We start from the raw sequence: 17888 nt of genomic DNA, 5'->3' as shown, positions 1-17888 counted from the left end.
CTGTCTGTATGTCTGTGAGACAATCATCCTGTACATTGGTTAACCATGTGTGTCTTTGTACATATCTGTCCACGTGTGTCTGTACAGCTGTACGTATGTGTGCATGTGTGTGTGTGTGCGTGTGTGTCACCGTGTGTGTGTGTGTGTGTGTTTGTGTGTATGTGTGTGTGTGTGTGTGTGTGTGTGTGTGTGTGCGCGCGCGCGCGCGAGTGTGTGTGAGCGTGTGTGCGTGTGTTGATGTGTTTGTTCAAGTTGTCCAGGTCTGTGTCGGTGTGTGGTTGTAGTAGTTAGTGTAATGGTTGTATAGCAATACTCATCACATTCTCTCTTTCTCTACACTACAGCTACGATGGACTCCACTTCACAGGGCAGTCTTCAATAACAAGATCAACGTTGTCAAGGTGATGCTGTCACATGACAGTGACGGTGTCACCTTGGATACCACACTGCGTGACAGGGTAAGTATTTGATTGTGTGTTGTTGTGAAGTGAACAGTTTCTACTCGTCCTTCTCACCTGTCCTGCCTCTCTCTCTCTCTCTCTGCCCCTCGCTCTCTCTCTCTCTCACGACTACCACAACTCTCCTCTCCTCTCCTCTTGTCAGAAATGTGTACCAGTTGTACGATACCGTACTCGATGACATCATGCGTACAATATCGCCACGTGGTCATATTCACTCTGTTGTTCGATTTTTGAAGAATTTCGAAATCAGTGTGTGAAGGAGTAGACTGTTTGATGGTGTTTGTTGGAACGAGTGAGGAGTGAAGGGTTGTTGTTAATGTAACGAGCACACCGACGACATGGAGTTGTTCCTGACGTGGAGCAGACGTTGTGGACGCCTTCCTTTCGTCGTGGATATTTTCGTTCCAGTAGAAATCTGTAAAATGTATTCAAATTTGTCGAGGCATGAACTGGAGTTTTTCCTGTGAATGCATGGAGTAGCAATGTTGCTGAGGAAGGAGAGACTTGTTCTGTACATGTAAGTCGTCTTGTGGATAGACTGATTTCGTTTCGTTGTAGATTATGTCCTTGCCCTTCGTTGTGTTTTCGTTTTTGTAAAATTCGAATTTTCACGAATATTTTTTTCTGTTGTCCCTGTGATGTGTTGTTGAGTTACTCAGGAAGGGAAAACAGCGTTGGACGTAGCCAAGCAAAAGAAACGTGAGGGATGTGTGCAGTTGCTGCTGGGGCACGAGAGTGCAAAGGTATGTTGAATAGACTTGACTGTGAGTGACTGAATTTAGATGTACTGTGTGTATACAGTATTCATTACAGCGTGTCGTTCATTTGATTGGTTGAACTATGCAGTGATTAGGTGTCACGTGAGTCACGTGAGGTGCACCTACCACCACCATGTCCTACATTTGTATAGCTATCCATGAGATCAAGAGTACATAACCCCCCCCCCCCCCAGGGTGCGCAAGTTCACTTATCAGATTTGGGACGGCGAAATCTGTGTTGCACGTCATAATAATGACATCATAAGTATAGGAAGTGTGGACGCGGTGCACCGCCGCGATGGAATGAGGCACGTCTGACCCAAAAATGACGTACATCATGGATTACGCCGTCCCACAACCCCATTCCAGTTGCACACTCGGGGGGGGTATGTACTCTTGATGGGATGTTTGGCACCATCACACCCCTCATGTTGCCGTTCACATTGTGAATATTTACACATGTTGATCGTGAACATGTGTTCCACCTGATTCTGCACTGCACATGCTGTACTGTTTAGTACAGGCAGACCTTGCTTATCCGGTCCTCTTTTATCTGGATCCCTCGACATCCGGATGAAAATCGTTGGTTACCGATTTACAGCATATGCCATGCATACATACAGTGTGCGTGTTTGATTATCCGGTTCCCTCGCCTATCCGGATATTTTTGTGGAAAACGGATGTGTGCGGTTATGCGAGGTCTGACTGTAATACTGTGCAAGGCAGAAACTATGAGTCTGTGGACGCGTGAGTGGTTTGGATGGGTTTCATTGAAATGCGCTATGGGTTTGATAACAAGCTATTAATTAACCATTTCAGTGCCAAGGGGGTCAGAAAAATACAAATTTTTCTGAGTTGAGCTGGACTCAAATTTTTCATAGCTCAGCTGTATATCCACAGATCTTTACAAACGATGGCTCTCTGGAAAGATATCAAGGTCAGGCAGACCATTGTGAAGAGAAAATGCAGCGAAAATAGTCTTCCTCGAGAGGGCGCCTGAGCGATGTCCATTTCCTGCATTCTGGCGACGTTTATCCTCACGGACACAAACCGATGTGCTAAGTAGGTCTTCCTGGAGACGTTGAGTGCTCGTTTGTTACTCTCCTGTGTGTAGAAGTGGAGATACGAAAATATTTGTACACACATACTCATTCTGGGCAACTAAAGTCGCTCATGGCACTGAGAGGGTTAACAGGGAGAGAAATTTGAAGAGAGTAGTTGGGTGGACACACCCATTCCCACAGCACTGCAAACTGAACCGATTCCTTTTATGTACAACGTTTCGTCACAATTGCCATCGTCTGGTACGAAAAATTGTTGGTTTCAAGACGGCGAAACAGAGACTCGCAATGAAGGTCCAGTGCCCATCGCATGTTTTGCGCATGCATTGTATGGACGAATAACTCCCCCATGGAACAGAGCAGATGTGAGAGGTGCGCACTCTTGTTTATGTACGCTTGATGAGATGTCTATCACTATTACACTCTCCAGTATGTGTTTTTGGTGTCACTAGTGACACATGTTGACCGTGAATATGTTTTTCACCAGATACTGCACTACACACACTGGTGTTTATAGGCCATTCACACGACGTCCAAACTCACTTTTATCGCACCGTTTCCAAGGATATTTACTCGGATACAATAAACTTGCATTGCTTGAACAACGGAAAATTTTAAATTTAACATTTCCCGGTATTTTCAAGAGGTCACTAGGGATACATTGACGGTTGTAAAGTTTGCCCAGCACCGTGTGAACTGGATCACGGTTTGCCAGTGTTATCTTGGTCACACACGTGCAAGTGTTTACATGTCGTGTGAATGGCCTATTAACCCTTTACCGTTTGTACGTACAAATTTCGACCGCTCGCGGTCGATGACTTCTATGCGCACAGCGCTGGACTGGTTCACCGCAGAGAGCTGGGATTTTCCCTACTGGTAGCCAAGATGTACGCGCAGAGGGTGCCGACAATTTTTTTGTGTGATGCAATATAAAAAATCGCGAAAATCGCAACTTGAAAAATGCGCTTTGGGAAAGTGCGTACCCTGCGACTTTTGGTATTGCCTGCAGATTATTTCGACTTTTGCTTGAGCTGGCCTCACGACTGTCTGCCATGCTGTGCAAGCCATGGACGCGGAGCAAGCTCTTTCGCTTCTGGAGACCCTTCCTGACGACTCTGTCGCTGCCTCATCCAGCGAAGATGAGTTTGTGGAGCCAGACAATCATGTTGAAAATATTTATTCTGACGACGACCGCGACGATGACATGGCGAGTGAAAGCAGCGCCAGTGAGAGTGACATGGATGTCACAGACGACGACAGTGTCGCTGAGATGAGTGCCTTTAATGGTGGAAGGAGACGTGGCAGAGAGAGAGGATTCGGCCGTGGAATAGGCCGTCGTCACGGTAGAGGTCGTGGTGCACAGGTACTATGTACAGCCAGCGGTGCAACCTGCACTAGTCGATATTTGCAATACTTGGGACAATGCTGACACCGCTGTGACTGGTAACACTCCTGCATTCCACCCAGAGAACGAACCTGGTATCCACTTACCTGAGGGAGCCACTCCAGTGCAAGGATCTGATTTATTGCATATTGCAACAGTTTGCCCGATCGGGAATAAATCCAAATAATTATTAGTGCTAAATAGTGAAATCTGTGTTCGTTTTCTGGACTTGAAAGTTGTTGCATCGCATTCCTGAGGGGTTTTACTTTCAGAATCACCCCATTTTGTACATAATAAAAGTGAAAAATAAAAAAGTTACGGCATGAACAATGATGGTCGGTTTATGCTGTACAAATACCTAAAACGGTAAAGGGTTAATACCGCTGGTTGTGTTTTCTCATGTACAATGCTTGCCCTTGTGGTTATCACTAGTAGTCCTTAAGTTCACCTTATAGGGGATTCACACACACACACGGGTAAAACCACGGTTATGGGAAAGTTGTTATGGAAACTATGGTACTGGGGGAAAGGAAGAACCTTTCGGGAAAAAATTGGCAAAGCCGTGGCCGTGGGCCCCAGGGCATTTGTTAAGGGAAAAATCCCGTCGCCATACGATGCGCGTGTGTAGATCTTGTCTTTGGCGAGAACTCTGAACCCGTAGTTGTACGGGTGCATCGCAACCTGCATTTTCAGACAGTGCCCTCGGAAAATCGTGCACAGAACGTACTACAAAAATGCAGTTACAGATCATTTTTTAATTGCCCCACCACAAATCCATTGCCAAACATACGGCCAAGGGAAAACTGACCACGGGTGTGAACGGCCCCACTCCGTTGACCGAAGGTCTGAACTTTTACCTTGTCCCGTGACCTCAGGTTTCCCCGTGAGTGTGAATCCCCTATTATAGGATCAAATGGACCCATTGTCATTTGTGACTTCACTCCCTCGAACCCAGACCCTGATTCTGTGGAAAAACAAGTTTCAATACTTCAGATGGGAGAATCCGACTTCGCATTGTTTTTCGGCGTGGTTACGTCAAATTCTAGAATATTTCAGCAAGTGTATTGCTTTGTCGGAGAGAAGAGAATGATGTTCATGCGTTTGAAACCCAAAGTCCCGTTTCCATACGACAAGCGTTTTTTTTAGGTGATGAGTTTTGGCTTGTTCTGGTCGGGTCGCAGTGCCGCAGACTATGCCATCATCATCAGCGTCGAACAACTTCTGGCCATTTGACATTTCCAGGCGTTGAGACCCTTTCGTCTTCCTCCATGAGCAATTGTTTTGCGCCAGCATACCAAGTTATAAGCAATACCATATGCGCACGGTCCGCTCAGTTCGAGTGATGAGGCTTTGTACTTGTGCACTGTACACCATACTGTACTGTGCAGTCGTCTTGAAATTTTCTCGCTTCTCCCATTTCACCCATTCATTTGTGTTTATAGCGATAGTCCGAAATTGTTGCTCTTCAAATCACTATCCCTAGGTAATGGTTTGGCGAAATTGAATACTACTTGCAGATTTCTTATATTCTGTACTCTAGAGAATTGATTAACCCTTTCACTGCCAGCTGAACGCTGAAGGTGACAAGGCGCTCCCTGCCAGGCTGTCAGCTGAGCAGTACACCCCTCCATGCCAGGCACTTTTTACCTCCAGCTAAAAAAATCGAAAGTCCAACTTTTCTTGGAGTTTATGGTACTTTCTGTACCGACTATCGCTTTCCAAAGTATACATCGTAGGTAGACAACTCCTAAAGGAAGCCATTGCCGTCGAAAAAAATTGCCAAATCCGAAGTACAAACGTGCTGCACATAAATGCGTGTCATGTCATGCGAATGTGCGCCGCATGCGCTGCATACACTATGTACACGATCGGCCCGGACACTGGCGAAGTAAAGTTAGGGACCATCGCAAAAGTTCGCAGAAGCCCCTGAAACGAAGAGCATACGTTTGGGGGGGAGGGAGTCGTGTCGAAAATCGCAAACCGGGCTTCAATTCAAAAAAGTATTGACGACATGTAGGAGCTGATATAGATTAGCATGCCATCACAGCCGGCGTAGATCGCTTGTCAGGACGCGTAGTCCATTCATGCAACTGCGCGTGTCGCGTAGCTGGCTGCCTGTACACTGGGTGTAGTCTAGTACCAAGAGTCCATAAAACGCGTGGTTTATGGACTAGCAGGGGTTCATAGGGTTTATGAACCCCTGCTGTGTAGTATATTATAATAATTATTATGTGTGCAGCATCCAAGTGAAATAATGAAGCCCATATTGTGACTGTCGTTTCGTTTGAGGGGGGAGGGAGGGGGGTCAGGCCCGAAACTCACGGTCTTCGTTTCGGGGGCTTCTGCGAACTTTTGCGATGGTCCCTTAGTTAGTTGTTCGTTGTTTTGGAGAGAGAAGCAGATCCTTTTTTCGTTCGCTGGGATTGAAAGATATGCCAGTGGACAGGAGAGCTACAATACTGGAAGCAGAAGAGATAACTTGCGGAATCTTCTCTGTCTTCGTGGCAACAGGACTTCAGTTGCGAGAGACTTTCGTCCTGTCGTTGCGGACGGAATTCTTGTTGCTGCCACCAGAAAACTCGGAGAACGAAACGTTCGTAAGTCGTTTGGTGAAGCGGATCGTGTCGGTGAACAGCTGCGGAATGTTCTGCCGCCGTGGCGGTCGTTTGTTCTCCCGATTAGCAGCAGTCCAAATACTTTTCAACTTTGGAGAGTGAAGCACTTCCCTGTTCCGTTGACAAGCGCGGCGTTCGCGGGTGTTGCACTTTCGCATCAGCTTGCAGTAGATCGTCAGGTATTGAGCCAGAGGTAGGTGTCGTTGTAGAAAGAATATAATTAGGTTGTAGCTGACATACCCGTAGTGTCTCTTCACCGTGCTGGTCGCCATGGTAACGTGGTAGTTCTTAGAAAATTTTACTTCTGGACCCAGTGAACGCCGCCAGCGCTGTTTCCATCAAGTTTACAGTGAATGCATCCCCGAGGAATCCAGCGTCTGGTTGTCTCTACCCGTGACTCCAACCGCCTATCGCAACGGATAGCCGCCTGGAGTCTTGGGTACTGTAAAACGACAAACTTTCGCGGCGGCCAAATTCAGGCCAAATTTAGCGTTTTAGCGTTTTAGCAAACTGGACCAGTTAGCGGCGATTAATTTTAGCGATTTTTACCTTCCACCGAAAATCTTCAAGAATTTTATTTTACTAAGACTCGGAGTGCTGAGGTGCAGAGTGCATGAAGAATGTCAGAAGAGAAGAAATCAAAGAAGGAATCAAAGATAATCATAAGGTGAGCACTAGTACCGTAAAGTCCGCTGCAAACGCCCACTTCGCAGCAAACGCCCACTTCGCTGCAAACGCCCACTTCGCAGCAAACGCCCACTTCGCAGCAAACGCCCACTTTGCTGCAAACGCCCACTTCGCAGCAAACGCCCACCCCAGGGTGTCCATACTATTTTCGTCTTTTTCAGGTCAATATAGTTGTAGAAAACTGACACGAAGGTCGAATGCGTACGAAAGCGGCTGTAATGCCTACAAACTGCCCATGTCTTACCAGGAGGCTCTGCAAAGCGATTGTCATTATCTTGCTGCAAAGAAAAACTTCTGTCGAGAATTCCTTTCATTCAATAAATGAGTCGTCTTTGTGGTAGTTCGCTCTCCATGTGGTAATGCTGTAGAATCCATCTAGTTTTCATGACATTTCTGAAGTGCACCATGTCGCGCTTTCAGAACGGAACAGTGATTGTTCTGACGAAGCGTCATTCAACCACTTGATTGCTCGCAGTATTGCAGTTGCAATTCGAACAGGGTATGTCACCGAAGCTACCCCTACAAAGTCGTTGCTAACTTGTTGAAAACTCTGAAGTGCTCGAGAAAAAACACTTGCTTTGAGCGTTGTGTGATTTGGAAATGATGGCTTGAAACACCGTCAGAAGTGTATTTGGTTCCTGCAATACTCTGTTCTTCGCTACCTTATTATTCGGAAGAAACTCCCGTTTGGATTTGCGAATTAAAATAGCCATCATCATAATATCACTACGAGCTAGCTCGTGGCTAGTGCCCAGAGCGATTTCGAAACCAGGAAAGAGGACATAGTTTACCGTAGCAAAGCGCTCTTCGCACTACGGTGTGAGATGCACTTTCGTACAGTAGGGGTGACAGTGCATGGGGTCGGTGTGTACAGGCCAGCAGATCTTGGAAAAATGGGGTGGGCGTTTGCAGCGGACTTTACGGTACTGGGAGAAAGGATGGCGTTTTCGAAGAGGGATCTTCGGAAGACTTTCTCTTCGAACGGCTGAGCCACTGCGACACTAATGGCGATAAAATTCAGAAGACTTCTTCGAGCAGTACAACACTAACTAAAATCTACGCAACAGCAAGCTGGCCAAACACTCCAACAAGTTCAACAACCCTCTACACAACACTGAGACATTCTCCAGTTGATTGTTTTATTCTCTTCTGCAATTCTGGTTCAAGTCGCCGCACTCCAACGACAACTAGTAAGACTAGTTTTGGTATGTTAGGGGCCATCTGTAAATATAGATTTGTATTTATGGATTCTCCACAGGCTTTATCCTAAATCGAGGGAGTCTCTAGATATTTGTATAGAAACGAAAACTAGTCGTTTAGGGGAGAAGGGGTTGAGCGCCTGTTCGTTTCTTAAAAAATATCGATGCACAGTTTGTATGTGTGATCACGTCCAGAAGAAAAAGAAAAAAATATCGATGCTATGTACCGTTTGTATGTGTTCGTTTCTGAGGTAGGGGGAGGGAGGTTGAAGACAAATGACTAGTTTTCGTTTCTAAATAAGTATCGGTATTTACGAAGGTCCCTTACTTTCCGCAGCTGCACGCTTTGGACTGTAGCCATGCAAGCAATGATCAGCGCTAGTCCAGAGTCTGTGCAGTGTATGTACAGACAGTGCACAATCGATCATTGATGCATCGCGTAGTACATGATTGTCCATATTTCATATTCGCGTGTCAAACTTTCGTGATTCGGCCCTGCTCGCGAAAGTCGCGGAAGTTAATCGCTCGCGAAAGTTTGTCGTTTAACAGTAATAGCTAGGCATCAAGTCTGAACCAAATTCCATGCTCCGCGCAATGAAAGTTGACGGGAAAGGGGAAAATACTCGCACCGACTCTGGGAGGTGGAAGTGCGTGAGAACCGATTTCTTCCCCACCGCTCGGCAAAAATCGGATGCGCATTTTCAACGACGCTGGTTCGATTTTTTCCAAATGGCAACCCATACTTCTGGCAGCGTATTTCGATGGGTATGGACATCTTCCAGGGCCCCGTGGCCGTCTATCACGGCTAAACATCTCCAATATTCGAAATTAGAGGGCCAAACTGGGTGAGGTCTGCCTGTCGACGGAAGTCGACAACAGCACTGGGGAATGCATGTTTACTCTTCGACGCAAGTCGACAATGTCACTCGGAGTGCATGAATGCGCAGTCGACAGTGGCAGTGAAAGGGTTAAGACTAAAATCGGAGCATTTGGAGCGAGTTTGAAAATTGACTGAAGTCACTATTGCCATAAGCAAATTTACACATGCGCTCAGCATCACGCATGCTGGTTCAGTACCCCGGTGAATGGTCGCTTTCTTTGCATCGTATCTCTTTCACGGCATGCCAGGGAAGGCTGAGAAAGTAATCGTGACTAATTTCACGGCAGTTTGTGCGCAAACCAGTCCCTCAAAAATCCATCACGATGTTTTTGTTTACTGAGGAAGTAGATGGAAAACCACTCGTTTGAGGGGCTACCGACCGACCTCCGGCCTGGCTATCCCCCTTTGAGGGAGATCTCCTGACCAAAGAGAAAACGAACTTGGCAGCTCTGAAATAGAGTCAAACCTCTTTAGGACGAACATCAAGGGACCGATTATATTCGTTCGCAATAACGGGAGTTCTTCTTTTCCATATGTTTTACCCGGTGAATACACAGGGTTTTATCCAATACAGTTTCGAATACTAGTTCTTCTTAGGCAAACATTTGTTTTATCAGTGTTCTTCCTAACAAGGTTTCACTGTACATGAAGTGCAACCACTGCAACTGCTTGTGGCTTAGCACCACAGCACATACCGTGTTTTCCGGTGTGTTGGCTGCACTTTGAAATGCATCTAAAAAACATCCCTGCGACTTATAAAATAATAATCCGAATGCTGGTTGTGCTCTACAGCGCTCCATGCATATAATGAGTGTATGATGTCATTCGACTGTTTTCATGTACTGTAATCCATCATTCCACTTGCACAAAGCTTCTACATGTCAGTTCAGAGTGAAGGACAATCTAGGCCCCTTTTTACCATAACCTCAGTTGTTCTTCATAAATTTTTAACCCTTTGACCTCGAACCACGAGTTAAAGGTCATTTTTGAACACGAGTTTGCTCGTGCGCAACCGTGCCAGTTTGTGCATTGTCGTAACTCCATTGTCCTTTCTTCGATCGCCAAGAATGAGGACTTATCGGAAAGTTGAGAGAATAAGCTTCCCAGCCGTGTGTCGTATGATCTGGCGTGATGAAGATTCACTGAGCGCTGAAGACCGAAACATGGATGCGCTTGGAAAGGGACGTCGCCTGTGACTCATGGTTGCATAGCGCATGCATAGTGGAGGCCAAATGAATCGCTTGGGCTTCAGGAACCTGCAGGGCTGTGAATCACCGTTCTACATTGAGTAAAACTTCAGAACCAATGACATTTGTGGATGTGGGCACAGTATCTCGCTCAGGCGCAATAGGGCAGCTCTCAAAAGACGTGACGGCGATTCTGTTGCTCCTGTGGAGTACTTAGTGGCGATACCTGGCGAGAGGAGATCTGTAGCTTTCCAAAGAGACCAAGATGGAGATATTCCAAATCTGGTGCGTGAAATTAGATAATGTTGAAATGCATACTGGGACTGTTGCGCGATCGATCGCGCACCTCTGCGCGAATCCTGAAGGAATCCATGGATGCCAAAGGGTTAAGCATTTGTAACGTCTTGTACGTATGTATGTACCGGTACCCATTAAGTTAGATTGTCAAAAAGGTAAAAGTCTGACGTATGACTTACTGGAAACCGTGAAATTATTGCGATGGTCGCGTGGAAATCGCGAAATTTAGCGCGAAAAGGAGATCCGTGAAAGGTTTAGCAAGAATGTCACAGTAGCACAAATAGTAGCGCAATCCAGCGTATTCGTGAAGATTGCCACCAAGAGTTTCCTTGCACCACTGCTGTACAAATAACTCGGACCGAAGTTCATTCCTTTCACATCCTTTTGAAGTTTTCCCTCGACGATCGCACTACTGCTTCTCTCTCGTCACTAGTAGTATGCCGTTCCTTCAGTGGATACAGAAAAATGATGACAGCAGCACTGCGAAGCAGGCTTCATACCTTCCTCCTGCGGCAAGCATTACCGTCGCTGCAGCAAACTGCGCCGTGGAAAAGGAGCTGGCTACGTTTCAGAAAAAGAAGAGGAAGCGTGGTGACTACCATAGATACACGGATGAGGTGAGAGCCAAGATCGGTCGACATGCCACTGAAAGCGGAAACAAATCAGCTGTTCAAAAGTTAGCTTGTCCTTGCTTAGCCTTCTTTGGCTGAAAATCTCTGCTTTAAAATTTTCAAATTCTGCAATCGCAAAATTAAAACCTCGCAAACCTGTCCTGATTCTGAAAACGCGAACTAAAAACGCCGCGAAAATTTCACGCTTTACAGTATACCTCGCCACAAAAATACGAATTTTGGGACTGAAAAGCGGCACGTAGCTTAGACCCTGGGGGCTGGGGAAAACGAATGTCGCAATCGACCCGTGTCTGATCCTGTGCATCAAGCACTAAATGTTGTACCACCCGACTTTGTAGGATATCACTGGACATTAACCTTTTTCGTACTTGGCCACTTTTCTCCTGTGAAAAAAGGGGCCACACACGGTGCCACACACACACACACACACACACACACACACACACACACACACACACACACACACACACACACACACACACACGTACACATGCCCGAGCACACACACACACACAGACACACAAGCGCACGCACACACACAAATGCATGCATGAGGAGGCGCGAAATTGAGGTCTGTGGGTCCTGGCTATGCCAATCTTCTACTCTGTCTATCATAACTTGGGGAATAAAAGTAAATTGATCAACTCATTTCTGGTGTTGTGTGTGTGTGTATGTGTGTTTGTGTGTTTGTGTGTTTGTGTGTGTGTGTGTGTGTGTGTGTGTGTGTGTGTGTGTGTGTGTGTGTGTGTGTGTGTGTGTGTGTGTGTGTGTGTGTGTGTGTGCTGTGTTTCTGCTTGGGAACAATGAACGAAATGAAGAAAGAGGAACTTAGAACTGGTGGGTGCCAATCTGTCTGCTCGATTTGAGAACTTCTTCGTAGTAATGATTTTTCGTAATCAAAGTCTTCAAGTATGAGATATTAGATAAAAAAAAGACAGAGATTGTGACAGAGAGAGGGAGATAGATAGATAGCTCATGTGGGGTAGTGCCTTTGCTGTTTGCGTTATGCAGAGCTCACTGACTTGTCAGTTTGAGCACTCTGGCAAGGTACGTTTGGGTCTGGTTTAAATCTGGCTTTGGAAAAAATATTTTTCATTGCTACCAGGTTCGGGCTCATTTTCTCTGTCCTGCGCTGATGAGTCCACAAAGGACTTAACAGTTTTGTCCGCTGATTGATTAGATAAATAGACCAAAGAGTGGTATATTTGATCAGATACTTCATTGGTTGCCTGATGATCGTAGTAATACGTGAAACTCAGAGTTGTAACAAAGCTTTCAATCTCTCTCTTGTGTAAGATACAAGTACTTCATTAGAAATATTTACGATACTTCTCCAGACGTTTCGTTATTCTGAACAACATCGTCAGTGGATGTTGGATGTCTTTCTTTATCCACTGAAGAAGTGTTTCACACAACGAAACGTCTGGAGAAGTATCGTAAATGTTTCTACTGAAGTATATTTATTTATCAAATATACCACTCTTTGGTATAGAAAGAATACTTTTTTGATATTAAAATGAGAGTGGATAATCAATGGCTTGTCCACCAACTCTTAGATAGATAGATAGATAGATAGATACAAAGGAGTAATTTTGGAAATTGCCAGCAACCATAATTATAGCGTCTGTGTGATACTGGCGTTATTCGTGAATCGTGTAGAGTAATATCAATTTAAGCACCAAGTATCACACATGATCATATTCATAGTGATTAGTCTCAGGTATTAGTATCAGTCGTCTGATTGCAATAGCATGAAACTTTGAGTTATGAAAAATCCAAACTGGACCACTTTCTGTCTTTTTAGTTAGATAGGTAAATAGATATAATTATACCCAATACTGTATGCTGTATACATAGTCAGAGAAACAGAGAAACAGAGAGATAGAGAGACAGAGAAAAGGGGTGTGTGGGGGGGGGAGGTTGGAGGGAGGGCGAACAGGAAGAGAATAAGGAAAGGGGGGGGGGGGCTCTCAATTGCTTTTGTGACTGGTAAACTCTGTTGTACTTGAGGCATTCTACCATTTCCCATGATAACATGTACTAATGATTGTTGCTGCTACTGCTGTTGCTGCTCTTCGTGCTGCTACTGCTGCTGCTGCATTATTATTGTTTATTGCAATGCAGCTGCTGTCGCTGAGGACATCATTGGTGGTAAGGACGAGGCCAGCGTGGTACGCGTGCGTATGTACCTTGTCGGCAAGTACGCCACGGGAAAGTCCAGCTTTGTCCGGGCACTGCTCGGTGAAGAGTTCATTGAAAACGCGGACAGCACCGACTCCATTTCCATCCATCGATCCAGACTCAGAATGCATCTCTCCTCTCAGACCGCCACAGGCACGCAAGAGGCAGCACAAGTTCTTGTGGATGACAGTCAACATAGTTTCTTTGTCAATCTACTCACAGCTCGCATCCGATCATCTGTAGATCTGGTCCAGAAAATCAAGAAACGTCCGCAAGAATCAATCTTGTCCAAAGCCAAGACACTGTTCACTTCACGACTCACTTCGTCATCGACTGCCTCCGCTACCGGCACCAGAGCATCTGCTGCATCCGCTGTCAACAATGAGTTTGCCAATGTTCCCCATGCTAATGACCTGACCAAAGTGGCACCAGATGTTATCTCTCAAGTTCGCTCATCTGTCAGCAATGTCGATAACAGTTCAAATGAAGCGGAAGCAGCATATGCGTTTGTTGAGCTGTGGGACATGGGTGGACAGATGCCAATGTTGGTACAACAAAGCATCTCGTTTTCAATTTGTGACAGCGTGTACATTGTGACTCTTGACATGAGGTGTGACCTGGATGAGGAGGTAACGGAAGACGTCTACCGCTTCGATGGTCAGGAGATTGTAACTTCTACACCGTTGCCAGGAATGACGCAGGCTGACTACCTTCACATGTGTCTGTCACTGATTGCTTTGCAGCATAGAGCAGACACACACCCTGACCAGCATCACCACCAGCAGCAGCAACAGCAGCAACAGCAGCAGCCGCAACAGCCGCAGCAGCAACAGCAGCAGCACCAACATCAGCAGCATCAGCATCAGTCAGACACAGAGCCGGGTAAGACCAGTAGCAGCAATAGCAGCCACCATCATGATGAGAGTAGCACAGCCATCATGGTTGTTGTTACACATGTGGATCTTGTCGATGACGACCAAATAGAGAAGAAGAAGAACATGTTCTTCAATGCCGTATCCAAGCTGGCTGAAAGGGCCGGACCCAACGTCAAGGTCTGTGGACCCTTCTTTGTTGACAATCACCGTCTTCAAGATCGCGTATCTCGCCACAGCCAGCTTGCTGAAGCACAGCAAGAGCTCTCTAGAATTGTGTCTGCCTTTCCTGTCCAAGGAATTCCCTTGATGCAGGTGAAGATAGAAGAAGCTATTTCTCTTCACCAAAAGGAAATGCTTCGCTATGCAAAGGCTGGGTGCAGTGATGATGCAATGCAAGCTACCAGTAGTGATCAGCAGCAGCAGCAGCATCGGCAGCAGCAGAGTTTTGTTAGTATGGACTACCCACAGTTTGTAGACTTTTGTCGGCATGTTAGCGGCAAAGATCTCACCACTGCACAAGTGTCTGATCTACTGCACCACCTTCAGCAACATGGCACAGTGTTTTGCTGTGACTGCCCGCATCCACTCACTTCAAGTGTCATTTTCCTGGAACCCCAGCAGCTATTGCTCTACTTTGTACGCTTGATGACCTTCCCTCTGAAGGAGACAGCTTTTCTAAGCACCTCAGCAACATTAGTCAGAGATGTGCAACACTTTCGATGTACGGGAATTGCCAGCGCTAGGTTGATAGAGAATGTTTGGTATCCTCTCAGCCGTGTTGTCCAGCTAGCTCTCTGCAAATCCATGTGTTACTTCAACCTAGCAGCAGAACTTCAGCCCGCCAGCAATGCAGCCACCAGCAGTACAGCCACCAGCAGTACAGCCACCAGCAGTGCAGCCACCAGCAGTACAGCCTCCAGCAGTGCAGCCATCAGCAGTGTAGCCACCAGCAGTACAGCCACCAGCAGGACAGCCACCAGCAGTAGAGTCAAGAGCAGGACAGCCACCAGCAGTACAGCCACCAGCAGTACAGCCACCAGCACTGGAGGGTGTGGCAGTAGAGTCGGCGGTAGCAGCAACAGCAGCAGCAGACAAGACAGATGTCCGGTTGTCACGCCAGGCCTACCCGACCTCTTCATCCCGTTCTGTTGCAACCAGGAAGCATTACGGTTGGTTTTGGAGGATGATGTTCCCTTTAAGCTACCGTTTAACCACCTCAGTTTCCCTGGGATGCTGTTTCCTCCACCACTGTTCGGTCGCTTAGTCACCTACATAATTCATCGTATGAAGAAAGAGTCAGCCAGTCTTCAGTTCACATCCAGTGCGGCATCACTGAATTTGGAGGTTGGTTGTAGTCAAGTATGCCTCTGCTGGACACCGACAGGTGTTCGCTTAGAATGCGCTGCTGATACACCATCCATACTTGCTGATGTGGCTTGGGATATGAAGAGTGCAATTGTTGACTTCACACAAGTTCTCAGCCGCCAAGGGTACCAGCAGTTCACAGTTGTTGGTGAATCATTTGTCTGCACTTCCGCATCATGCCAGGATCGCCTGAAGGAATGCAGCAGTCCTGCAGAGGTGCTGGTACACTCGTCATGGGTGTTGCTGACCAGCTTGCACAAGAAGCATTTCTTGACGGCATACGAGTCGGATGGGAACACCGCCCTGACCTTCAAGGCTACGTGTGCTACCTGCAAGGAGAAGGTCATTATCCCGAGGTCCTTCTGGCCCTGGCTGCGTAAGGATGTGCCATTTGTCAGAGCTGAGGTGAGTTGAGAAGATGTTCTTCCACTGTCTTGTATGGTTTCAGCATACACTTGAAATGTCAAGCTGCTAGAATAGATACTTTGCTGCAATATCTACACCATCATGTGACTGCGATCATGTGACTGCGATCATATGACAGTGATCGTGTGACTGTGATCATGTGACAGTGATCGTTTGACTGTGATCATGTGACCGTGATCATGTGACAGTGATCATGTGACCGTGATCATGTTCATGTGACTGTGATCATGTGACTTTAATCGTGTGACGGTGAGGATTTGACTGATCAAGTGACCGTGTGTCGTTTATTAGTTTTCATTATCTCTTCAAGGAGAAGTAGTTTCTTTTCAGCAATACTCAATAGAATTCTACTTGATCAAAAGCTAGCATAGAATTGCAATGCACTACGAATGGAGGATAATTATTATTTCACGTTATACGTCTGTGGAATGGGCCTGACTGAACTTTTCTCTTGTTTGTGTTTCTTGCCTGCATATCTTCGGATTTCTAAAACGGTTTCAGCAGCCACTAGCAGCAGCAGCAGCAGTGCCACCAGCAGCAGTGCCACTAGCAGCAGCAGTGCCACCACCAGCACCAATGCCACCACCAGCACCAATGCCACCACCAGCAGCAGTGCCACTAGCAGCAGCAGTGCCACCAGAATCAGTGCCACCAACAGCAGCAGCAGTGCCATCAGCAGCAGCAGCAGTACCACGAGCAGCAGCAGTTCCACCACCAGGAGCAGCGCCTCCAGCACCAGTGCCACCAGCAGCAGCAGCAGTGGCACCAGCAGCAGCAGTGGCACCAGCAGCAGCAGTTCCACCACCAGCAGCAGTGCCACTAGCACCAGTGCCACCAGCAGCAGCAGCAGCAGTGCCACAAGCAGCAGCAGTTCCACCACTAGCAGCAGCAGCAGTGCCACCAGCAGCAGCACCACTAGCAGCAGCAGTGCTACCAGCAGCATTGCCACTAGCAGCAGTGCCACTAGCAGCAGCAGTGCCACCACCAGCAGCAGCAGTGCCACCACCAGCAGCAGTCCCACCAACAGCAGCAGTGCCACCACCAGCAGCAGCAGCAGTTCCACCACCACCAGCAGTTCCACCACCAGCAGCAGTGCCACCAGCAGCAGCAGTGCCCCCAGCAGCAGCAGTGCCACCAGCAGCAGCACTGCCACCAGCAGCAGCAGCAGTGCCACCAGCAGCAGCAGCAGTGCCACCAGCAGCAGCAGTTCCACCAGCAGCAGCAACAGTGCCACCAGCAACAGTCCCACCAGCAGCAGCAGTGCCACCAGCAGGACAATCAGCAGCAGCAGCTGCATTACCTCTGCCATCACCATCATCATCATCATCACCAGCAGCAGCGGCAGCAGCGGCAGCAGCGGCAGCAGCGGCAGCAGCAGCGGCAGCAGCAGCATTAGTACCCGCAGAGGCAGTTTCATGCCAACGGTCAACATCACCGTAAGCACATAGACTTGCTGTAATTCAAATCATGTGTACATGGTACAGGTATTGCTTGACACCTGATCTCAATTCTACCTTTCATATGCTAATAGCAATGTTACTCAAAGTCCCTACCACTATTTTTGTAATGTTACTGGAAGTAATGCCATCATAACAAGGTGTTCTCTTGCTTGTGTGTGTGTGTGTGTGTGCGTGTGTGTGTGTGTGTGTGTGTGTGTGTGTGTGTGTGTGTATGTGTGTGTATGTATGTGTGCGTGTAAGTGTGTGTGTGTGTGTGTGTGTGTGTGTGTGTGTGTGTATGTGTGTGTGTAAGTGTGTGTGTCTGTGTCTGTGTCTGTAATGTCCGATTTAGGGAGAAGCTTGTAGCAGAAGATGGTTTAGCAAAGGTACTCCAACCAGAGCTGAACACTAACCAACCATGTAAGTCACTTCAATACTACC

General features: G+C 47.1%; 1 protein-coding gene across 1 annotated transcript in view; it reads left to right on the top strand.

Moving 5' to 3' along the window:
- Window positions 1-17888, top strand: part of LOC135822815 (uncharacterized) — a 100646-nt gene that overhangs the window by 74600 nt on the left and 8158 nt on the right. The window contains exons 8-10 of the mRNA XM_065335648.1: window positions 13286-15987; window positions 16510-17444; window positions 17800-17867. Coding sequence (XP_065191720.1) covers window positions 13286-15987; window positions 16510-17444; window positions 17800-17867 — 3705 coding nt within the window. The remainder of the gene's footprint in view (window positions 1-13285; window positions 15988-16509; window positions 17445-17799; window positions 17868-17888) is intronic.

This window comes from Sycon ciliatum, chromosome 8 (genome assembly GCF_964019385.1).
Source record: "Sycon ciliatum chromosome 8, ocSycCili1.1, whole genome shotgun sequence".
NCBI lineage: Eukaryota > Metazoa > Porifera > Calcarea > Leucosolenida > Sycettidae > Sycon > Sycon ciliatum.
Note: the sequence above shows the minus strand (reverse complement) of the source record. Positions and strands in the feature narration are given on the sequence as shown.